Raw genomic sequence first — 25,613 nt, forward strand, 5'->3', positions numbered from 1 at the left:
GAGGACAAAGGGCCAAGCAGGTTATAGCACAGAGGTGGCAACACAATGAGCCTGAATTACCCAGTGCTGTCATTTACTGTACACTCTGTAATTACCTGCACAGCCTCAGAACTTCCTCTTGCACTGTCAAGTGTTGTTTCTTCACACTCTGCACACCAGGGCTATCACTTAGAAGAAAACGGATTACAGGAGAGAGCAACAGGCTGCTAAGGCAGGTCTGAAAGGACATTTTGTATCTACCTATCACTGAAAATAATTCAGTTTAACTTCCTGGGTCTATTTTTCCACCATAAACTCACAATGCTGTGAAGAAAGTGTCTACTCCCGCTCCTTCTTTTTTCCCCCTCAAAGTTTAAAATACTTATAAAAACTGAATTAACATCTTATAACAGAAAATAGACTGGTATGAGACAAGCACAAGAGCCATGGAAAGCAGTGAGCCTATCTGTGATTTTAGATCCATCTGGCTCCTGAGTTTTGGAGGGTGAAGGAGTAAACAGGGCAGGAGTGCTACAGCATGTGCTCCCACTGCTGCCTGGCAGAAAGGAAAACAAGGCAGAGTCAAAAGAGTTTAAACACAACAAAAATGCTTCAAAATGCCAGAGAGATGTGGGCACAAGGGAGGTGGTCAATCCTCAGGTTCTGAACAAGGGCTGAGCATCCCTCTGCACCTTCCTGCCCCACTAAACACAGCCTGGCAAGGCTCACACAGGAAGGATGTGGCACAGAGAAAGCAAGAGCTGGGTTTTCTCAAACCCCAAGTGAGTGCCCTGATGGCTGGGTCACCCTGCTTTGTCACTGAGATAGAGAGGAAAACTGGGTGACAGAGGAATCTGGCATTATCAGAGAAACTCGGAAAAGCCACTTGAGGGACACCAGCACTGAACTGAATCACTCAAACTTGGCCAGAGGCAAAGGAAGCGACTGCAGGCAGGAAGAACTGATCCATGGCAATTCCTCCAGGTTTCTTGATAAAAACTCTTTGATATTTGCAGACTCTCTGAAGCTTTGCTTTTTTCTTTCTATCTTTCCCATCAGCTGCCTTAGAGTTTTAATAGACCAAAGTAAATTTTGAATCCTACACACAAATAAACTAGTAAATCAGCAGAATTCCCCCCCCAGGTTCAGTGAGAGCAGCAAGACTTTCTGGAACAAGTAACAACTATAAATTCTGAGCATTTTGATAAACACAAGTCTCCCGGACATTATTTGAATCCTTGTGAACCTGAAATGAATTAGACCCAGACCAGCTGACTACATTACTGACTAAAAGCGTCAACACAAGAGCAATTTCTGCTGATCTCTGAAAGTCAGAGCTGATCAGCCAAATACATCTACTAAAGAATACACTGAAACAGAGGTTTCTGATAATGTTTGGGTCACCAATGCCCTTCCCATTCCACAGAGAACTAATTTTTAGCGTAGCAAAAAACGAGATCTGGATTTTTAGGTCTTGCTCATGATGAAATAAGGACATCCAATATTAATCAGCCTTTGTGAAATTGTAATTAGGAGCACAAACTTTAAATGCTGGTCTTTACTAGGCCAGCCCGAGAGCCACAGCACCATCCTGATTGAGAACACTAGCAAAATATTAATCCAGCACTCAGCCCTCTGAGAACACTTCTGCGTGGGCCAAAAGCTCTGTCATTCTCAGGCTTATTAATCTTCCCTCGCAGGAGGCAAAGGACAGCGTAAGCTCCACTCTGATAACTCCGTTATCTCTCTGCCCAGAAAGGAAAGGGTGGTCCTTCCACCCAAGTGGCCATTTAAAGCACCACCAGGCACTTTGCTGCTGCAGGGATCCGTGTGACATGTGACGAGGGAGCAGAGACGAGCAGCATTTCCCCTTCCTTTTGATCCCCTTCTGTACAGTCTCCAGCCAGGGGTGAAGTGTTTGAGCAGGGGATAAAACAAACACCTTAAAAGCACTTAAATTGTTACCTGGCTACCTACTCTAGCTCGGTAAATCATCCGGAGCTCCAAGGAAATGTTTCAGCCCACAGTATGTTGGGGTTTTCACCACAACTCCAGAATTACTGCATCTTCCCAAAGCCCAGGGCACATCCAGTTTGCCTCATTGCTTTGGAAGAAGAGTTTAGGTATATCTCTGTTAAACCTACATGATCAGCAACCGCAGGGAAAGCCCTGATTGTTTACAGGCAACACTGCAAACGGAAAAAATTACTAATTACAAACATTTTGGGTTGAGTATGAGAGCTCACAGAGACTTAGCTGAACTGATTACCAACTGCAGCATGATTGCTAGCGCTCACAAAAGAAGGCACAGAGTCCGGGGACTCATTTCCATATGAAGCATAAGCAGAGATATCTACTAAAGACTTCCAGCTGCAGCTCTAGCAGGAGCTTCTTGCTACAAGAACACAGTTCCAGGTGGGACCCAGCACTTTATCTGTAAGCCTTTCATGATGCTTTCAAGAGATAAAGCAATCTGTGGGTTTCTTTAAAGAAGTATCAAGCACGGCTAGACCACGGCGACTATCTCTCTGAAGAACGCCTTATCTACCACCGCATAGCTGCCACTTCCCTCCTTAATCCTTCCAGCCAAACCCCACGACTTAGGCAGCGGCTGTTAATTGTTTATAAATTAAATGATTATTCGTATCTGCATATCAAAGGCGAGGTCGGTGAAGCTGGAGAGACTGATTTTCCATGCGGCTTAGTTTGGGACACGGAGACACTGTGCACTTGAGATCTGCCCGAGACTGACAGTACCAACAACTGGCAGCAGCAGCACGGCACGTCCGTGCCTTGTGACCCGCAGGTGCTGAGGGTATGGTGCCAGACCTGCTCCTGTGCCTGCGACCTGGGGCACCCCAGCCCCGCAGCCCCCCCTCCCCTGCCGCTCTGCGATAACCCCAGATCAGATAAGGGGCTGATCTCTGCTCTGAGCCCAAAACACGGCCAGAGTGTGCGGGCCGGGGGTCTGCAGCCCGCTGTCAGCGCCCAGCCTGCCGGGGGTCCCGCACGGCCCCGAGCTGCCCGGGCAGTTCAGTATTACACCGAGAGAAGCGCTCGGATGGGACTCGGAGTGCTCGTAGTGAAAAACAGAATAATCAGGGAAGCGAGCGGCGAGGGAGCAGCAGCTGCCGGGCGCTGCCGGCGCTTATCAGCACTTGCACACTGCGGTGCCGGCCAGGGGAAAGTTTGCCCGGAGGCAGCCGGCAGCGGAGCGAACTACGGGGAACGGGACGGGCGAGGAGAGAGGGGAGAGGGGGGGACAGCGGAGTGAGCGCAGCGCACCCGGGGCATGGGGAGCCGCCGGGAGCCGGGGCAGGCGGAGCGGCACCGGGAAGGGGAGTCTGGGCGGTGTGCACCGGTACTCACAGCTGGGCGATGGCGCCCTGGGAGATGACGGCGTTGTCGGAGAAGTAGGGGATCATCGCTCCCCGCCGCGGCGGCCGCCCTGCCCCGCGGCATCGGCACCGCCGCTCTGCCCCGCGCCCGCCGCGCCGCCCCCGCCGCGCAGGCGCGCCCCGAGGGCGGGGCCAGCCCAGACCACACCCCCTGCCCCGCCCACACCCGCACGTGGCGGCGCGGGCACAGGGAGGGGACACGCGGGACCGGGATAGAGCAGGGACACATGGAGCAGGGACCGGGATGGAGCAGGGACACATGGAGCAGGGACACGCGGGACAGGGATGGATCAGTCACACATGGAGCAGGGACACGCGGGACAGGGATGGAGCAGGGACACATGGAGCAGGGACACGCGGGACCGGGATGGATCAGTGACACATGGAGCAGGGACACGCGGGACAGGGATGGAGCAGGGACACATGGAGCAGGGACCGGGATAGATCAGGGACACATGGAGCAGGGACACGCGGGACCGGGATGGATCAGGGACACATGGAGCAGGGACAGACGGGACCGGGATGGAGCAGGGACACATGGAGCAGGGACAGGGATGGATCAGGGACACATGGAGCAGGGACCGGGATGGAGCAGGGACACACGGAGCAGGGACAGGCGGGACCGGGACACACGGAGCAGGGACAGGCGGACAGTCCGCCCCGCTCACGGACCGGGGTTCGGCTATCGGTTCCCCCGGCGGACGGCAGCGAGGAACAGGGCACAGCACCGCGCGGGCGCGCCCAGCTTTTCCTTTCCCTTCCCTTTTCACTTCCCCTTTTCCCCCCTTCTCCTTTTTTCTCCCTCAGATCTAGCCAGCGAGGCTGCACGCCCTGCAAGCGGGTTTGATGCAGCACATCAAACGCTGTTTTTTGCGAAAGGCAGGCAGCGACAACTCGGGTGCTTAGGAAACGACCTCAATTTCTCTCCTGCAGGAGACGGGGGGAAGAGTTCTTGGCAGTAACTTTCATATGCAGAGACGCGACAACTTGCTTTCTGCCAAAGGAGAAGAGAAGCAGCTGCCTTTCAGCGCTGTTTAATCTTTAGCTCCATCGCTGCTCGAGAAAAGGAAGAAATGAAGTTATTTAAAACAAAAAGTCTTGTCGTTTGGCTGCTGGGAATTACAGTGCGAGGGAAACTTAGTACGGTTTTCCACTGGGGAGGGCCGGGGGCAGCTCGATCCCACCGTGCCTTTCCATTCTCCAGCCCTCACACCCAGCCAGCAGCCAAGGAGCCTTGGATTGGAAGCGAGCTCAGTTTTGTGTTTCCATAGGAATGCATGACATCCCGGCACAGAGGAACACGATATACCAGTCTTAAGTCATCTGCTATGGGTGGCACATGCCCAGCAAGGAGGCACAAGTGAGCTGGCAGGGGAAGATGTGAGTTTAAACACAACTACTTGTTAATGACAGCTACTCAAGAGCAAAAAATACCAAGGCATCAACTGCAGAGCTGCCCCTGAGATCTGGCAGCAGAGCTGGAAGCCAAAAGCTTCATCAGCTTTATTTCCAATTATTAACTAAAAGTTTCAGAGAACCAGAGAAAGGTTGGAAAAAAACCAACTCAGTGTGATGGCAGCTGCTTCAGGTCTTGATAGGAGATTTGACATGAACAAAAAGAGACTTGTCTGAAAGGTCTTGACCATCTCCTCTTCAGGGATGGGCAGAGAAAAGGGCAAAGCAGTGGAATTTGTGATTCTGCAAGTTTTGCTGGGGTATTGTTTGGTTGCAATAATTTAAGCAACGTCATCCTATATAGCCAGGAGCGCAGCTCTGGTAATGGTGCCTCACAGCTGTAAAGAAAATGCAGCGCCAGCTTGCTGCAATGCCAAAAAAAGTCATTTTGTTAGGCAGAAATGAAGTCAGTTGCAAGAAGCAATGGAAAAATCAGGACTAAGAAATGGAGGGTAACTCAATCCTTCCAGAGGTCAAGAGACTGGCAAGAACCTCATATTCAGTAGTAACACATACCACACATTCACAGACTGAAAAACAAGCCCAGAACTTCTGTTCTATTCTAATTAATAACTTAAGGGCTTTATTCAAGCATTGTTAAAGACTAAATGTACTTAGATACTGTCCAGACACGTCAGATTTCTTATACTTAACTACCATTACAAGGCAAGCCCTTAAAACCTGTTGAAAACAAGTGCAGTGATTAACTACAAGCAGCTACTCATAACATATGGATAATAGATTTGTAAATGAATTAGTCCTGGATTAATACAATCATGCACTGCATCTCCATATGCCAGGGAACCAAGTGATGACAGAAATCACCCATTTGTTTTGTTTTTGAACCTTTAGAGAACAGAAATAGGAAATCCTCAAGTAAGTTTGTATCTTGAAATCTGCACTAATAAAAGCTATTTGAACTTGGGTTTTTTGCCATAAAGACTGAAACCCCAGCCTGAAAGTGGCACTGTTTTCAGGTGCATGTTAGTGAGATTAGCATTTCAGTTCCCACTGTCCATTTGTGGAGACTCAGAGAATCATTAAAGTTGGAAAAGACCTCCACGTTGTCAACTAGACAACAGAAATAAATGCTGTGTTATTTTCATATTTTGCTTTTAACATCAGACTTAATGAGCAACTCTCTTTCTTTTTCAAAGTTGTTTACTAAACAAGTAAAAGTTTAGACCCAGTAAATTGATCTCTCAGCATGCAGGAGCAAGGAGCAGGCAGAAAGAAAGGGATGCACGAGACGGAGTTCAGGCAGCGAGTCACAAGACAGCCAAGACACAGCCAAGAAGCTGCTCCTGGCTGGAAGCAGGTGCACTCTGCTGGGACAAACACACAAAGAATTTAAAGTGCACAAAATTGCAGTGATGACAGGTAGCAGCCTAAATCACGCCGTGCTGCAGCAGAGCATGTGAGCAGAGCCATTAATCACTGCATGACAAGATGTAAATACGCCTGTCTGGGGTCTCGAGCGCTGCCCAGCCCAGTGCACAAATGACACTTTGCTGCAGGGCAAAGGGCACTGCTTGTCTGAGCTCTGCTCAGCGTTTCCCACTCCCCAGGAGGCCCCAGGACCAGCGGGGCAGGCAGCAAACCCGGCAAGGCACCGGGACACCACAGGCCTGAGGGGCAGCAGGATCCCATTCAACCTTCCAACACCACACCAACCGATAAACTGGAGTTACATCCTGCACGTGAGACACACTGTAAAAACACCAATCCCCAAACCTTTGCTACAATAATGCAGCAGCTAGAACCAGTCAGGGAAGCACAATGGAGACAAAACAAAGAGTGTGAGGGATGTCTGAGCAAGCACTTGAGGAGGGGGAAGCAGAGGGAATGCTACCAGAGCTGCCTCTGGAAAGAAGTTTCAGGGGCTGGAAGGAGAACATGCACGCACAAATCTCTCATATTGACTTGTAGTGCTCAGTCTGGCAGACGAAGCTGACAACATATTGTTTATTCATACAGTCATCATTCTCCCTGGTGTCTGCATTGCAAAACTCCACAACCACAGCAGCCTGCACAGAACCTTCAGCTGTTTCCTGATGCATTTTAGCAGTTTTGATCTCACACAGAGCAATCCCGTGTCCTACACAGGACTGGCACTTGCTAATGGGTTTCTCCTAGTCCAGCCCAATCCCTGGTGCACGGGTCAGGCTTGGCACTGGCAATCCCAGATTTGACACATGCTCAGAGCTGGACACCCAGTCATGTCAGTGCACATAGTCCACATGCAAACAGGGCATTCATCAAGCTTCTGTTTCCATCCAAGATCAACAGCTTCAGGCTGAATTGCTGCTTCTTGTCAGACCACACAGAGGTGTGGGTGTCATCGTGTTCCACCCACTCGTATCCCACAGGGGCTTGCTGAGTGTCTGCTCACGTGTTAACATGATTAAATCTGCAGAATGATTGTCTTATTAGGCATCTTCAATTTTTAGTCTACGCTAAGGGGGATGACCTTATGACCTCTTTTCATTTTCTACTACACCTACCAGCGAGACTTTCTCTGGTCCCCTCAGTTCTTCTCTTTGAAGAACCCTAATGAACACAATATACTGTCATAGTCTAACTCCAGTGGGTGTCAAGGGCTGGGCATTATTAAGCCTGTTTGGATTGAAGTCCAGGTACTCTGCAAAAGCAAGGAATGTTCTGTTCCTACAAACATGGAAAGTAGTAAGGCTGTAACATTGATAATGTTCAAGGTAAAGGGGACAGTGAGAGGCTGTCACACATAGGAATTTTGCCCTCAGTATCACAGAAAAGACAATGCAGAACCTAGCCCCATGTTTTCAGGGGATTATGAAAAAAACCTCGTGAAGCTGCTGTGACAAACAAACCTCCCCCTCACCCCCAGCACATCCTCTCCCTGCCGAGCCTTGTGCCACGGCCGTGTCTGCTCAGCCACCTTTACTGCACATGTGGAAAGTTTATTCTGTGCTGCTCAACAGCTGTTTCCCGTGATATTTACGAAAAGCCACCGAGTTTTGAAAACAGCACGTCCCTGTCCCTGCCCACAGCCGAGCAGGGGAGTCTTGCACAGGCACGGCTGGGAGCAGAGGTAGCAAGTTCATTTCCGTGTGCAGAGGTGGGGCCAAGTCCTTTTTTGTTCTCACCGGCAGCTACACTCAGTCTTTGTCCACAAAGGCAGCTGTGCCTGCATCAGCTCTGCTGGGAAAAGGGTCCTAAGGGGTAGCCTTGAAAAATCTGCTGCCACACTGAGCTCTTTGAGGGTCAAAGGACTTGATGACCCTGCATTTTTGGTGGGAAGTCATCCTTTTACTGTGAGGATATGTGGCTTTAAGCACTGAACAGAGTTGACAGATGAGTGTGAGTGGATTAGGGGTCCAAATAGATGATTTATTTGGGAAGAGCCTTAAATCAGGGCAGCAAACCTGTAAATAGGTACAGACTGACTGGCTGAGAGCAGCACTCATCTCCTACTCTGCCTCCACACCTCGGAGGAGAAGCTGATCTGTCAGAGGCCTTCTGGATGCTTCTGGCATGGGAGACAAAACCTTCTGCATTCTGCAGCCCAATTTATCAGGCAAACATGAACGATTTCAGTAGCAGCCACCATAAACAAGCCAATGCACGCAGGGCAGAAGGAGATAGAGTACAGCAGAGACACAAAGCTTTCCCAGTGATAACAGACATACCACCCACCAAGGCAGGGCTCACACACACCAGCTGGATCGCACACACACAGGGGAACTTAACCAAGTCATTATAAAGGAGCCCATATCTAGTTAAAACAAAACCAAACCAAACAAAAACCAAAAAAGAAAAAAGAAAAAAAAAAAAGGCAGGGGGAGGCAGGAACAGGGAAAGCACGCAAAACTGTACTTTAATCCTGAAGAACCAGTCAGAACAGGAAGCCACATTCTAAATTTGGTTATTTAAGCTGTCAAAGAGTATTTCTGTTTCCAGTTCTTGAGCAAAGAAATCAGCCAAGTACAGGGGTAGGGAGATAAGCATCACTGAAAGAACAAACCCCTGCTTTTAAAGCCCTTTGGTCAGCTGCCCATCATGATCGATGATTAGGCTGCCTAGTTGAGAATTCAACACCTATTTTGCAATATTATCAGTTCATTAAACCCTTCCCTCACCAGCCCCACATCCAATCACTGTACAGTTTACTTATCATTAAATCTTCCAGGGTCTAACACAGAGAGGTCAATGCTCAATTACACCTTTTTTACAGAGCCTGAAGCTCAGATGACTGAAGGGACCCGAGCAGGAAAAGGGACACAAGCACCAATGTCTGCTCCCAACAAGCAACACCAGTGTAGGTAATGTATTATTTCAGTGACCTGTGGAGAAGAAAGATCTAAATCCTCCCAACTGTCAAACCATCCACTCACCCAGTTTTATAAAGGAATGATTTTGATGCAAAGACACCAAAGAGCTGGACAGCATTGAGTCCAAAAACCCTGGCTCAGATTATCAAAATACATTTAAGTGTCTGAAATCCATGAAATGCTGAAAACTCTGAAGATTCATGTTTAACTTTGAAGTCTTGCAAAAATGTCTCACCAGGAAAGGGAATTTCAGAGTTTCCGTTCTAAAGGAATAGAAATCCTTTAGCTAAGAGCACCTGGTTCATGCTCAGGAGGAGACAGAAGCACATATGGAATCCTTAAGGCACCTCCTGGTCAGCCCCTCCTCGGTGACCCTCTGGAGGAGCACAAGTGTGTGGCAGCAGCTCTTCTGGGCTCTGGACCCTTTTGGTAGCTGAAGGATCTGACCCACCTTCATTCCTTTCACTTCCCAGCTTGTCCTTGCCCTGTTCCTCATTCTCCTCTGTTCACACGCTTAGAATGACAAATTCAAAACCACTTTTCATATGCATTCAGATTTTGAGCTAGCTCCCTGTGCTTACCTGGTAATTTGGCAGCGCTACGATATTACTCTGCTTGATCCTTCAGCCTGAAGATCACACCTGAAATCATCTCACACATTATTGTGATCCACAGGTATGTCATCAGACTGGACTGAACACGCTGCAACCACAAGCACAGACCTTGCAGTGAACCAGCCCTGCAGATACCTGTTACTAATCTAATAAACCCAAGTTTTACTGCCAGTTCAATACCTTTGCTCACAGTTTGGTGATAAAAGAACTGCTACTCAAAAATGATGGCCACTGCAATGAATCTGGCCCACAGAACTTTTTCTGGTGGTCAGCAGAGCTGGCAAATGACCAGAACTGTTCTTTATCTCAGCATTACACTCTCCCCAAGCAGCTGTAGTAAATGCCAGAGAGAGGCTGAGCTGTCACTGAAAGGAAAGACAGAAAGATGAATTCAGGAAACACATTCTAAAGATAAGGTTCATACTACAAGAGCTTAGTGTAATCTCCAGCACGGATAAACACACGTTTTCCTGTACAGCACTCACAGAGCCCCATCCTACTCAAGATGGAATTAACAAACTGTCTTGCACACCCAATAAAGATCCAGCTACTGTTCAGGTACCAATAGAGTAATTGTTTGGCAGCTGCAGCAGCAAGCAAAGGCAGCACAAGGAAGGTTTAGTTGCCAGAACTCAGCCCAGAGCTTTTGGAAGTGTCTCATGTAACAACAGAGAGGTTTTAAGGATAACCAGGAGGGGCAGGAGCCTGCCCCAGGAGCACCAAATGGTGATGACACACATCTCCAAAAGTCACAGGATGCTGCAGATCCCTTCAGCTCAGTGTGGAGTGTGAAGGAGCCTTTGGAAGTGCAGCCAATTCAGTATCACACCATCATCCCCCATTTCTCACAGGGACTAACACATATTGTACAAAGGGTCTCAGTTTAAAAATCAAACACCTTGGCTTGCAGTTTGTTGAGCTGCTGCCCTGCAGAAGAAAGCACATTCACCTATTCCACTTACTCTTTGAAAAGCAATTTTTATACTGCTATAAACCATCCCCTACTGCATCAGACTGTGGTCTCCTGCTCCTAAAACAAAGGTATTTACTCACAGCTTGAGACCTTGAGGCAACTTGGCACATCCAGCTGTTATCATGGCAATAATCTGATTTGCTTTCCTTCCCAGTTCACTCCTGGAAGGAACTACTTTGACTAAAAAAAACCAAACCAGAAGGTAACCATCCTTGTGCTGCAAAAGGTGTGGGTTTTTTTTTCTTTTTAAATTATAATTTAACACCACACTCTTGCCTCCACTTGAAGAGGGGAGGACAAGCACTTCCTGAGAACATTTTCAGGTAACAAGTTGCAGATTTCAAGCAGGATGTAAGCACTTTCCGTGGCACCTGAAGGGAATGACAGGCTCCTGAGCTTTACCTCAGCAAATGGACTTTAGTCTGACCCACTGCCAGCTCATAAAAGTTCAAAGAATCCCTGTGAAGTCCCTGGCAGTCACTAGGCAATACAGCTCACCCAATTATACATGCTCAGTTACTGAGCAGCCTCAAACGCTGCACTTCAGCAACCAGAGAGGTTTCAAGGCACACAGAAGTGGTAAAATCATGATGGTGTGGAAATAGAGGCACCATTTAAAACATAAACCCCAAAAAAGCAAGAGGCAGATCCTGACAGCAAATCCAATGCAGCTGCAGCACCGCTGCTGCCCCAGGCCCAGAGTTGTCATTTGTCAGCAAAACAAAGATGCTGAATCCTTGCAACCTTGGCACAGAGCACACAAAACCTGAATGTCAGTACCTCAGTGGGTGTAAACACAACTCACAGCTCAATACATGAGCGTTTTAGGTAAATTTTAACAACCTGGGATGCTGCAGAGAGCTCCTTAACACAGATGCTCCATTAAAGGTGTATTCAGTGTGGCAGCAGCATGGCTGGGGACTGCAGGGATGTGCAGGCCAGTTTAGCTTCACAGCCTCCAGACAGCCTAATAAAAATGTCAGAACACAGCTATGAAGGTAATAAATGTAATAAATAGATTGTTCAGGACATCTGCTTATGCAGCACTGTCTTGGTTCCACTAGCTAAGAGTGACAGGGACTGGCTGGATCAGGGATTCCAGAGCAAGAGCCTGGATCTGTGTCAGGGCTTTGGGGATCTCACCATACCCTGCACGAATGGTCACTGCTACAGCTGGACACAGAGCAGGGCTTGGGTGTGAGAAAAAATACTGCAGAAGCCAAGCTGGTTTCACCTATTTGTTCAGCTTCAGGTACTGGCAGCATTAACTTGCTGGGGTTTTTAATAATGGATAGAAATATTTGTAGGAGTCTGATCTATGGTCGCTATACTCAAGTAATTTCCTCAGTAGGAAAAAAAAATCATTCCTCTTTGCATCAACACAAAAGAGTTTGACAGGAAATGCCATTTCAAGCACCTTCCAAGGATTACTGCAGAGCACACAGGAACTCTCTTTCTGCACTCTGACAGCTCTTCCCATCTTTTGGACAAAAGTTTAGGCAGATTCTGCTAATTCCCAAAGCAGAAAGCTCCTCAGTCCACGAGTGCAGACTTGTCAGGTCATTTGAATGCTCTGTAGAGCAGGTTTATGTTTAAACAGCATTTTCACACAGTTCTCCCTTCTCTGTGAGACCCAGTCCAGGCAATCACAGGCCTGTGTGGTGTTAGATTAAAAAAGCACAGGTCAGCAAACACACAGATCATTTTGTTTAACTATGGTGATCACCTACAAGTTTAAGCTTCTGTTTGTAATTTATTTCTCTGCCTCTTTGGAGCACATTTTAGTCTGCTGCTCTTCAGAGTCTCTGCTCAACAAACACTGTCCCTGCTGCTGTCCTGCTGCCAGGCTTTCCTGCATGCTCCCCTCACCTCAGTGTATATCCCACACCTCATCAGGGAGGAAAGATAAACAGCACAAACCTAACACAAGCAGCTATCTAGATTTTGCTAACCACAGGATTAGCAGTGCTGTTGAGCTGGATCTGAGTGTAACATTTCTTCTGAGACAGCAATCCCCAGGCTCTGCAGAGACCTGGGGACACAGGAATGGAAATGAAGCTCTCCCCAATGATTGTCAAGACTGAGCACTGCAAAAATCTTCTGACACCAAACAAGTCCATATGCTTATGCTCTGGTCTCCACCAACTCCCTTGCAAGCATTAACACCTTTGTGCACTAAGATCCTATTTAATAACCTTTGAAAAGTTATTTTATTTATGCACACACACTTTCAGTCCTCCCACAGCAGTACTCCTGGCTCCAGTGTCCAGCTGCCAGCATGAGTTTGGACATGCCTGATGCCTGACACGCTGAGGTAGCACAGGAACACATTTTCATTTTCCATGACCGCAGGAGACAAAAGGTCTCCTCACCAGAAGAATTTTACAAACAGCAAAAAAAAAAAAAAAAATCCCAGCCTAAACACTGACCACTGCCTGGAGCTGCAGCCAGGTCACCTGAATGAAGCCTCAGGAGCACTGGGCCCTGCCCAGGCAGGCAGTGAGGAATGTCAGGCTACTGCAGAGCACCACCTGAGTGACACTGCAGCTGCAAACACACTTTTCCTTTTAAGCCAAGCTCAGTCTGTAGCCTTTTTACTGCCTGGATTTTTAATAGCTGCTACTTGCTATGTTCTTGTGAAAACTGGGGATTAGATATACTCAGGAACTGTTTATGGACATCTGCTGCTCCTCCACAGCAGGACTCCAGGTTCACTACTTACCCCATTTGACTCTATTATTTTTATCCTACTGTAATCAAACACATTTAACACCCACCCCCTTGCTTTTCCCCAGAAGGAGTTTGGTTTTAGTTAGCTCTGTGACCCCAGTAACAGGAGTCACAGAGCTCAGATCACCACATCAACAGCAGGTTGTCATTTCCTACCCCAGGAAGTTATTTCAAATATATTAAAAAAATGCTCATTTCAGACCTAACCTACAATGGTTGCTAAGTGCCCACAACAATTAAATACCTTCCATCCCTTCCAATACATTATGTATACTGAGGTCAAGTCATGAGTTGATCTTGTGACTGCTGGAAGGCCAAGAGTAAAATGAAAAATTGGAGTTTAGCTGAGTTCAATTTGAGCCTTTGGGAATTGTGCTTTCCAGCTTTCCTCTCACTCATGAAAGCTGTAAAATGAAGAAATTCAGCAATTCTTAACTCATCATTTAGGGCTAGAAGACCAAAGTAAACAGGGCAGTCACCTTCCCTGAGCCACAGAATCACAGAACTCCAGTGAAATCACGGGAATGTGCAACCAGGACAGCTTTTTCTCTAGCAGATTTATCCAAGTTGGCCCCAAAACACAAAGTCCAGATCTTGCTCAAGTATTTTAAATGCTAGATATTATGGCTTCTGCTGCTACCTACTCACACAAACACCATTAAGCAAAGAACTGTAACAGCCAGAGAGCTCATAAAGGGAGAACCATTTCACCTTCACTTCCCCTTTACTCCCTCTGGAGGGAATCTGAAGCCTTTCACAAAATCTGGCTGCAATATTTTAAGCCAAGAAAGTGTTCCTGCCATTGCAGAAGTCACCTGATATATACAATTTTTGCTTTTATTAGGTTCAGCTGAAATAATTTCTTTGATGGCTTAGAGGGAAGGAGATAAAGCTTACCACACCCCCAGAAGTCTTACCCTGCAGACTATACCTACATTGTAAAAATCACCATTACCTGTCACCATTCAGTCAGCTGAGTTTCAATGTTTCTTTTTAACAAATAATATTTACCAAGATAAGTTCCTCCTGAAGCAACTGAAATCAGCTTTTACAAGAGCGAATATATCTCTGCAAAACAATCCAAATTAAACAAAAAAAAAATCCCTGCAAATTCTCAGTGTCTCCTAATTTTTGAGAATAATTTAATCTACCTGCATCAGCAGCAAATATCCACAAATCCTGAAGGTGCTATTTAAGCAGCAGGTGCCTGTATGGATCAGGATCACCCTAGATGGCAACAGGGACTTTTTAACCAGAGAACAAGAGTTTATTATTCTGGTTATGTCTCTCAGAGTACTCTGCTGGTGGACTAAATCCTGAGAAGCCACACAGGACACTGGAGGGAGCTCCAGAAACAGCAGTTTGGAGAATATATTCACTGACACCTTCGCCAACTGTTCCCCATATTTATTTTTTAGTGTGCAGCCCGACTTTTCCCATTTCCTCTGCAGCAAACCTTTTATCAGAACCCATTTTTCAGTAAGGCTCATTAAGGATGGTTGTGCAACATCAACAACAGGCAGAAGGTGATGTGTGTTTGCAGGACATGCCAGAGGAACAGCAAAAGCCCTGTGGAGCTTTGCACACAGCCAGGACTCCTGTGACAATCTTACCTTCTGGGCTGGGACCGGCATTCTTCTTCCCCGCTGTCTGCCTCCTGCATACACAAGGAAAGGAGAAAAAACATTAATATCTTTTAATACATGCAGAAAGCAAAGGCTTGCATTTCACTGGTTTGATTGTGTAAGGCAAGGGGAGCTCTGCCTGCTCCTGCATGCAGCTGTCACTAGAGAGGAACTCACTTTCTGCTCAGCTGTCACTTCATGTTCTCTCAAAAGCCTTTTAAAAACTCAGCGTTACAGGAGTTTTTGCCCCTGCAGGATTTTGCATGCTTTTGCATGGACTTCCAGTGACCCCTGCCAAATATGGCAGGCCAAGAGCCAAACACATAGTTCACTTCTGGGCAAAAATCTCTGAGTTTTTATTACCTTTATGGAGATCATATTAATTCATAGTCCAGTCAGCAGTCAAGTGTAAAAATCTACAAAACCAGCACGTAATAAACCTGATAAATCAGACTGAGTGAGCACAGATATGACCAGAAAGGAGAAATTTGACATATTATGCTGCTTTAGATGAGATATTAATATGCACAATCTCTAACGTGCTGTGGAATTTTACTAGGCCTACCTACTACAGCCCAAAGCAATACCTCAGCAGAGAGATCTCAGCAATTAATTCTGCTTCACAGTACATTTATATACACCCTGCCAGGCACTGGAAACAGGGTACAGGATCTGTTGTATCAGTGAGAACTTACTATGTGCAGGTCCACAGGGAAAAAGCATTTTAAAACATACCAAGGGTTTTGTCAAGGCAGGGGCATCCCATGAAAACCAGAGCTCAGACAAAGGAAAAAGATAATTTTGGTTTTGGTTGATTTGGGCTTCCCTCCTGCAGGTCTCCTTTGGCAATCCTGCCAGAACATAAGTTCCAATTGAGTTCCCTGTGGGTTTACAAGAAGTTGACTTGGGGGAGCAAGAGAAAGAGGTCAAAAGGGAGGGGAAGATGCTTCATTACATGTAGAATTCTTAAAGACACAATGGGGTTTTTGAATAAAAAGTGTGTATTTAGTTAGAGAACAAGTTCCTCCAACTCCACAGTAAGGCAAAACAACTGAAAGAGCCCTTGAAATCTCATATTGTACTGCTCAGGAACTCAAGCTATGCAAACATTTTTAGTATTATAATGAACAGCCATTTCTACCTGCCAAGAAAAATCCTTGTCACAGCAATTGGCAAGCCTGGTGTGCCATAGCCATAAGTCCCACAAATGACAGGAGAAGATCCTGAAATATGTAGATCATTATCTTAGCTCCCCTCAAAATTCAACCCTAAGGAGCTCAGTGTGGAGGAGGCCAGACATGGCCCAATTAATCACCATCTGTCTCTGCTGAAACTCTTACATCTCTTTGATACCAGACATAAATGTAGCAGGTTTGTGTGAGGAGCACGTTCAGAATATAACTGACTACTAAAACAGAACTGTAGACAAGTGTGATTTGAGCAAGAGACCCATTGCCAGTACCTGGGATGCTGTCTGGAACCGAACTAACCTTCAGCAGCCTCCTCCTCATCAACAACTCTGACCAGTCTGCAGCCTACTTCTTCCCTGGTCCGAGGATGAGGGAAGAGACAAGGATATGACTCCATGTTTCAGAAGGCTTGATTTAGTATTTTATGATATATATTATATTAAAACTATGCTAAAAGAATAGAAGAAATTATTTCATCAGAAAGCTAGCTAAGAATAGAAAGAATGAATAACAAAGGCTTGTGTCTCGGACAGAGAGTCTGAGCTAGCTGACTGTGATTGGCCATTAATTAGAAACAACCACAAGAGACCAATCACAGATGCACCTGTTGCATTCCACAGCAGCAGATAATCAATGTTTACATTTTGTTCCTGAGGCTTCTCAGCTTCTCAGGAGGAAAAATCCTAAGGAAATGATTTTTCATAAAAGATGTCTGTGACATCCATGGACAGGGCTCAAAGAAAATACAGCCAATGCTCCTGTGTTTCACATATTCCACTCCAGGTGGCTGCTGCTGCAGTGCTGTGGTCGCCGTGAAATCCTGCAGGCACAGAACATCCCCGGGTGCCCGTGGGAGCGCAGGCGGCTGCAGTGGCGGCTCCTCCCGCTAGAGGGGAGGGCAGGACAGCGCTGGGCCCGCTCAGGGGAGGGAGGAGCAGCTCCGAGGGGACACCGCTCCAGCACTGACACGGCTCTGAGGGGACACGGGCCCAGCACTGACATGGCCCCAGCACTACCACGGCCCCAGCACTGACACCACTCCAGCAGTGACACGGCCCCAGCACTGACACGGCTCTGAGGGGACACGGCTCCAGCACTGACACGGCCCCAGCAGTGACACGGCCTCAAGCACTGACACGGTCCCAGCACTGACACGGCTCTGAGGGGACACTGCCCCAGCACGGACACGGCCCCAGCGGTGACACGGTCCCAGCACTGATACGGCCCCAGTACTGACACGGCCCCAGCAGTGACACGGTCCCAGCACTGACATGGCCCCAGCACTGACACGGCTCTGAGGGGACACTGCCCCAGCACTGACACGGCCCCAGCAGTGACACGGCCCCAGCACTGACACAGCCCCCAAACCAGCACCTCCACCCTTTCTCGCCGTTTCCAGCCTGTTTCCAAAGGTGAAGGAGTATTGCTGCCAGTACAACAATTCATCAGCCAGGACGCGGCTCAAACATTCCTTCCTGAGGACATCTCTGAGGAGGAAGATGCTTGGACAGCATCCTTGGAAAGTGACTGCAGCCATTTGGAGGTGTGACACCACCCCAGCTTTCACAGCTGCCTTTGCACAGGTGGTGACAGGAACTTTGGGTGCTGCCCCAGCTCTGGGTTCCCTGCAGCACCCGTGATGTGACCACAGCGACAGGCCCAAGAAATGGCAGCTGCCACAAATGCTCCTTGGAGGTTCCTGATGCTGCATTCCTCCAGCCTCAAACCAGCCTCCTCCACCAGGCTGCACAGAGGAGGAAGCTGAGCAGCACTGATGAGCTCCAGAGGGAGTCATGCCCTGCTTTCCTTGACCAGAAACAGAGGCCTCAGGGGAAATGGAAGGAATGAGTCGCATAGCTCTAAACTAGGCCACGATATTAAATGCAGTTTAAAGTGAAAGATGAAAAATTCCATCTCTGCTCCTTTCAGGCCATGTAGGACAGAATATGCAAAACATTAATCCTGTTTGTGCTTTGATCCACTGCCAACTATCTGTCATCAAAAGGGCAAGGGAGAGGAGAGAAATTTTGGAGAGCTGTTCTGTTCTATACAATGGGAGTCACTCCATGTCACGCAAACAATTCTGCTCTCATAAATCTCCTTTTTGCAGACCAATGTAATGATAAACAAGATTCAATCTCCATTCTTACGTACGGGGACTGGAGCTGTCTGCTTGGATTTGACATCAGGAACATCACAGCAAGTTCCTGTACTGTAAGATACGATTATTAGCCTAAGTCATGCGCCTAATAATCACTACATTTCTATTAACCAAGGAACATTTCACACAGACTACACCCTAAAAAAAACATCTTTCAAAGCTTAAAAGGATTCCCATTTAATAACTGCTGGCTATGTATGATTTTATGCCAACATACCTGACTGTATAGACAATGCCTGGGAAGTGTTTTTATCAGGAGTGAGTGGTCACAGCCAGCAAATATCAAAAGAGCACCAACAATTTAGAGAGTTTTCACCCCTTAAGTCAACATCTTGTAGTTGTGAGGTGAACACTTCAGATACTACAGAAAATTAGTTAATATTGATCCCCCCAAACCCACAGCAACATTCAGATGTATCCATGCCATTAGAGGAGATTTTCACTTAACATGGTCAAACACCCACCATGTGGACAGCTTTGGACTCAGTCTCAAAGGAGAAACTACAAAGCAAAGGACTGTAATTAAGTGAGTAGTCTCCCAGCTCCCTGCCTACATCCCATCCAGTTGTTCAGACACACACTAAGTGTCTCTGAGCTGAACATGACCTTTCCTGGGAAGAAGACAGCAGGTTCAATCAAATCAGAGGCTGTGCAACCAGGTACTGACCCAGTGGTTAAACCATGCAAATGCTCCTTTCACAGCATCCAGCAGTGTCCCAGTGTCCCTTTGTATGGGCTGCAGCCACACAGAGCACTGCACACTTCCCCATACGGGAGCTCTCCTCGTGTACCAGCAAATATTAAGCAAGTCAGTACAAAAGCCACACTCCCACAACTATTTCCCAACACATGGATCACCCAGTCTGGTCAAGTCTTGCAGAGGGTGCCACTGCTGCAGCCACAGCCTCTCCCCTAATGCAACACAAGGCACATAGAGATAAGAGCATCCATGGACAATCAGATTCCTTAGGGCTCAACTCCTGACACAGACACGTGGTGATGGTGGAGATGCCCTGAAGATACCCATGTGGGGTACCAACGTCTGCATGGAACTGGCACCAGATGCCCAAAGAAGCAACTCAGTGGAGGCTTGTGAAGTCCAAGGGATGAGGATCTGTGCATGGACATCACACAGAACTGAAGTTCAGCGCCTTCCAAGACAAAATATTTGATAGATTCCTGTTCAACAGCAGACCGTGCACAAAGCTGCTCCTATCAGTAATCTCAAATCATCTGCTGGAACAAAGCAAGACAAATGTTTGAGTCGCACTGCCAAATATCTATTACACATTTCTGTAGCAGAGGGACTTTTCTGCAGTAGTCTGAGTTGTATCAATCTCTTAAATAAACTGTGTGAGCAAAAAGCCCACACATGCTGCCTTTGCAGTATGGCTGAAGTGCCAGCAACAACACTGCCTGGGAAACGAAGTAAGGGCTGACTCCAAAACCTGGGTTGATAAAAGGTTCCCTGTTTCTTGCAAGAAGCCCAAGACTACACATAAATTCACTGGGGTTTGAGGGGAGATGCAGAACTGTACCAGGTACCACTTCCAGTCTGACCATGTCTAGTAGCAGTTTGGTACTAAAAAGGGTCACTTGGCCACCAAAAAAATGGGCATCCAGAATCTGCAAATTCCACAGCTGCAACACGGAGAACCAGAAATCTGTGGCAGTTTGTGTGAACCAATTTACTCAGTGTATTTTGGAAACCATCAGTGTGGTTGCAATGTGCAAGTACTCACTAATGGAGGAGAGGTCTCAAAGCTGAACTGAAAACCAGTTCAGACTCCATCAGTCTCTGGAGGTGGTTAACCTTAATCATGAATAAAAATTACGAAACTAATTCATAAAGTCACCTAGCATGCTCTAGAGAGGAAGCTTACTGCTACTTTTTGAAATACTTCTATCTGCCATCAAACACATTTTAAAGAAGAAGCTGCTACCAGGAAGCCTTTAAATTTGACATAAAAGTTCTTCAAAAAGCTGAGCAAACCAGGCCACAAACGAGAAAGGGGAGAACTGCACTGTGTTTTGCATAGAGCTTTTACCTCTCCTGAGCCATAGGGATAAGGGATAAAGAAGCATTTCTCCAGCCACTGCTCTCTCACCCCTCACTATTTGCATGAAATGTTTTGAATGAATGCTGTTTTCCTCCTCACATGTCTTCTGGATTTGAGGTTCCACATAAGCAGTAGCTTTCTGCAGCCAAGTGTTCATTCAGAGGTTGGCATTCCTTCTGGATTGTTTTCTGTATCACTTTGCTATGTCAGTAATTGGTATATTTAGGTCAAAGACATTGTGCTCCTGCTTGGGAGAAAGAAAAAAACAAGTTCCTTATCAAAGCTTTCATCTTCCCGCTGGAGCAAAGAGATTTATGCAAACCTTGTTTAGATTAGCACTCACTAAAAACTGCAGAACTAAAACTCAGACACTTCAAGACAAAAATTACAAGCCTTCAACTGGTACAACAAGAGTTAGGATGAGAAATACAGTGTGACATAGCCTGCTACACTACACCACAAGAACAGATTAAAAAGCAGATTACTGTCAACTGAATTTCTGCAATGAAATCAGCGTGCCTGATGAGTATAACAGCTTTTGCCTTAATCAGAGACCCACCTAAGGGGAAAGAAAAAAATCCCCATATATTGCAGATATATATTCACTTTAAATATCCTTACATCAAACATGTATTAATATAATTTTTCTCTCTAAAACTGTGTAGTAGTACATCATCTCTAGCCACTTACAGACACTATGGGAAAAAACTCAGCAGATCTATGGTCTCCTTGAATAGACCTTCCCCCTGATTTTCAGAAGGCCCTTCAGCACCCTGCAAGCATGACAGAAAAGACAGGTATTTAATGTAATTATGATGCTTTGCTGGATTTAATGCCTAGCAGAACCCTAAAGGTATCTGTTTAATCTCCTTTCAAGCAAAGCTAGTGGCACTGTCAACTGGAAATCTTAAAATCTAGGAGCATTTGTTACCCTAGAACAGTAACAAATGCTCATGGTAATGAGCCAAGTGTGAGAAGACTCAGTGGCTGTAAAAACACAGGCACTGGGAACTCAGAAACTGTTGCTGATGTCAAGGCTTGACTAAGACCAAGTCAAAGATATGCATGTGTACACTGGTGAATCCCAGGGCAGGGCTTCTACCCAGCCAATAGTCTGTGATTAAAATGAGATCCCAGCTGCACAGGTCACAACGATGAGCAGCCCTTCATTACCCACTCATGCAGGCTGACACATTCACCTGCATGAAACTGTCCCTCTGCAATTAAACACGATGGACATTCACACCTCAGACCCTCTCCAGCCACTGCCTGTTCAAACACAGACCTTACCCAAGCTCCCAATGCCCTCCAGAGCTCCCAGAGCAGCCCTGGCCATGCTGCTCCTCACCCTCAGGAGCTGGGCCTGTTCCCAGATGGAGACAGAGAGAGAGAGAGACTCTCCTCAACTGCTGCATTAAAAACGTGGCAGCTAGAATTAAACAAGATTGAAGGAGCCTGAAAAGCAAACTGGCTAATGAGCCATGTGCAGGGAAGTTGGAGACCTGGAACTGCAGCTGATACTCCTTTACCATCCATGAGCAATAGGAAAGCATTTCAAGGAATAAGGACATAGATCAGACACGGCAGATGCACAGCACCAGCTTCTGGGTTACATTACTTTCCCATTGACACGAATAAGCATTTAAAAGTGTTTTTAAGAGAGGAAAATATTTGGTTTTCATTCATGCTGAAAGGCTATTTTAGGAGGAGGAGGAGGGTGGAAGGAAGGGAGGTACACGGCAAAGGGAAGGGTCTTTGTCTTGCAATCAGCCATCTTCCTGTTAGCATCTAGTTTACCTTGGTGCACACTCATTTGTATCCCTGTAGGAGTTATCTCAATTAAAAATCAGGGAGTTATTCTAGGGCTCTGATCAAGTTGTAACTCCAGAGCTTTGACTCTTCCAGAATGTACAGTAGGGTCACTAAAACAATGCTGATCCACCTGCAACATACACGAAATATACTATTCCTATAATGGAACAAGAATAGAGCTATTTGGATACCACTCCTACTTACATCATAGCTGTGTCCATAAAATGAAGCTGTGCCAGCACAGCCCACTTGTTAAAAGTCTAATTCCTGGTCAGCAGCAACATAACCAGGTACAGTTTTTCATTTTGACAGCTTGTCAAATTCCACAGACTGAAGCACACACAGCCATCCCTGAGACGTGTTTCAGCTGCACCCTCACCCCACACCAGCTCGTAGAGCCCAGGGGCTGCCTGTAACACAAAAGCATCCTTCTGCCTGCCAGAATGCTACAGGAGACTCTCACCCACTCAGCTCCTCTGAGATCCAATCCCTGCAAGTCTCTGTCAAATCTCCTCTTGACGTAAGGAACACACAACACAGAGAATTAGGAGCAGCGCAGAAATCTTCGTGACCTACCCAAAATAAAAGCACCAGCAGCCAGGCCACTCAGGGATCTTGGCATATTGCATCAATAATTAAGAGATGATTTTCTGGATGAAAGATATTCTCAAAGGGGGAAGTTATTTAACACTTATGAAGATGAAATAAAGACTCTGAAAAGAGAACAGAGCAACACTCAATCTTTGCAAATTCCACAATGCTCAACCTTTAAAAAGCAGAGAGGAAATCATTAATATTTCTAATTCTTTACATTGCTTAACCTGAATCTGTGTTCAACGTTATGAGATGCAAATTGTTACCTAGCACTTGTGAGAAAAATAACAAAAAAAAAAGGGGGTATCCAAGCAACTACATTGTACAGCGTGTCTGGATGCAGCAGCATCTGCGTTGGCACTCGCAGGCTGCTATTGCGTAACCCTGGATTCAAGCAGGAGCACAGCCGGGGAGGCTCTGCTCTATTGCAGTGACATATCTAGAACACAAGTGGCTGGTAGAGCTTTAACAGCAGGAGTTCAGACTCTAGATCAGAGCAGGAATTGGCAGCAAAGTCCCTTCACCTCTAGCCTCCGTTTGGGTAAGGAAAAACCCCCGAGTGTTTCAGGCAAAACTTCAAAAGGAATTGCTGGGACAGCGTTCTGTGCATGCAGGACACAAAGCAGAGTCTGTGGAGAGCAGAGGGAATGGAACGCCTGGAGATATTCCCTGGCAAGACACTGCAGGGAGAATCACAAGGTACAGAGCGTACTCCTTGTTCACATCCGCCATCCCCGGGGCGCACAGCGGCCTCCCAGCCGCCCCACTTCTGCCAGGGGACTGCTGCTGCTAGAACTGGGACATAACGCTTATAAACTGCTCAGATCCCTCACTTCTTCACAAAATACACCTAGGTATTAGTCTCATGTGGTTGGAATTAAAGCCAGAGCAATTTTCTTGCCTGACCCAAGCTGGTTTAGAGGCTCTCACATGGTATTTCTCTGCAGCAGGGTTCTGCCTACACTCTTCCAGCACTCCATGCCTACAGCAACTGGAGATCCAAGGGTATAGGGAGTTTCTGAGGGACCAAAAGCAAGGCAGCAAATATAACACCTCCTCAACAGAAGCTGAAGAAAAAAAAAAGAAAAAGGAAAATGAAGCTAGGGAGAAGAACAGGGTTTTCTGGATGAGTCAAATACTAGCAGAACAATGTTGCATAACGAGTGCCCCTTGACTTTTGTTATTTCTCCCAGCCAGCTCCTCCAAAAATCTATTTGTTATTGTTTATTTGGGTATCAGTCCAAATTGCTGTGGGAGGAGAGAAGAGAAGAGGATATGCTGTCAAGCTATTAATTCCAGCACTGTAGTCATTTAGCACTCTCCCACTATTAACGAATCAGTGTCCTGTTTACTGCAACATTCTCTAGAGTCAGCCTGAAAGTTAAATACAAAACCAGATGTTAATTAGCCTCTTGCAAAAGCGACTCCAGCACTGTTTCTCCTCAGCCAGAATGAATTCTGCCTTTGCTTATTTACCCACTGCTCTGTCCAGAGCAGCAGGGCTGTGTCACGTCTCTCTGGAGCAGGCAGGAGCCGGAGAAGCAGGAGCCCAGCAAGCAGCTCACAGCTGGGAGCATCACTCCTGAAATTCAAGCCTCTGCGAAACATTATATTGTAATAAAGGCCAGGCTGTGTCAAAAGAGAGGAGCAACTGTGGCCACCATCCATCCTCCCATTCTTCCAGCACAGAAATCACTTTTCTACACGAGTGCACCAGTAACAAGAGAAAAGCTGTACTCAAGCAGAATGCAGGGTTATGTTTGGTTATTTCCCCCTCTCAAGAAAGGAGAACCACTGGCAGCAGGTACAGCTTGACCTGTCAAAGGGACACACTTCCATACAGCCACCTGCCCTCACTCTGTGCCAAACCTTGCTGTTCCCTGGGGCAGGAATGCTGGAGGCAGAAGCCCACTGTCCAGAACAGCCTTTAACAGAAGGACACAAACACGGTGCCAAAGGCAAAGGAACCACATTAGTCTTGGCACAAGGCTGGATTTGCCTGACCCCAGGAAGTTCAATGGATGTATCAGATTTGCAGCCCTGTGGTACTTGTCTGTATAATCCCAGCCTCCTTTGTGCCATCTGTTTCCCCTTCGGCAGACTGGCCATTAGAGACTCAATGCTAAAACTCGTGTCTCCTTAGTAACAGGTTTTTGTTGATCTCCCCCGCGCCTCCAAATCTTTCTATCAATCCGGTAATCTAGCAGGATTTTCCCTGCAGGGGATACATAACAGCATCAGTGGAAAAAAACATATATGGGACAACAAAAACACTTTAAAGGCAAGGGTAGAAGGTGTAAAAGGGGTGTGCATGAAGCTACAAGAGTTACAAGTCTATGGAAACCAGATGTTCTCATTATATTGGAGCAAGCCACCAACAAACCTTCCCAGGGCCAGGTTTGAGATCTCATCTGAACACTCAGTCCTTTACCAGTTTTTTTCTTAAAGAGCTGCCAATTATAAACAATTTCCCATCAATACAAAAGTCTTCAGAGAAAACATCTTACTCAAACCCTTCATCCTTAAAACCATCCTCTCCAAGATCTCAAAGGCAGAAACACTGCCAATCTCAATGCTGTGCAGGTAAGAAAGGACTGTATTCCCTGTCTATAGAGACTGGCTCTCTTACCACAGATTTTAAGTCACTGATTGCTGGCTGCTTTTGGTTCCTTAATCCCTAAATCCCCACACTCTCTTCTTGAGGTTAATCCA

General features: G+C 46.7%; 1 protein-coding gene across 2 annotated transcripts in view; it reads right to left on the bottom strand.

The window, feature by feature from the left end:
• Positions 1–25,613, bottom strand: part of SSH2 (slingshot protein phosphatase 2) — a 90,184-nt gene that overhangs the window by 46,900 nt on the left and 17,671 nt on the right. Inside the window, exon 2 of one of the 2 annotated variants that reach the window (XM_058037469.1) lies at positions 15,073–15,116. In XM_058037469.1, coding sequence (XP_057893452.1) covers positions 15,073–15,116 — 44 coding nt within the window. Of the gene's footprint in view, positions 1–3,348; positions 3,408–15,072; positions 15,117–25,613 lie in introns of those variants that run through there. The other variant, XM_058037471.1, reaches the window with a different exon arrangement.

This window comes from Melospiza georgiana, chromosome 19, assembly GCF_028018845.1.
Source record: "Melospiza georgiana isolate bMelGeo1 chromosome 19, bMelGeo1.pri, whole genome shotgun sequence".
Lineage (NCBI taxonomy): Eukaryota > Metazoa > Chordata > Aves > Passeriformes > Passerellidae > Melospiza > Melospiza georgiana.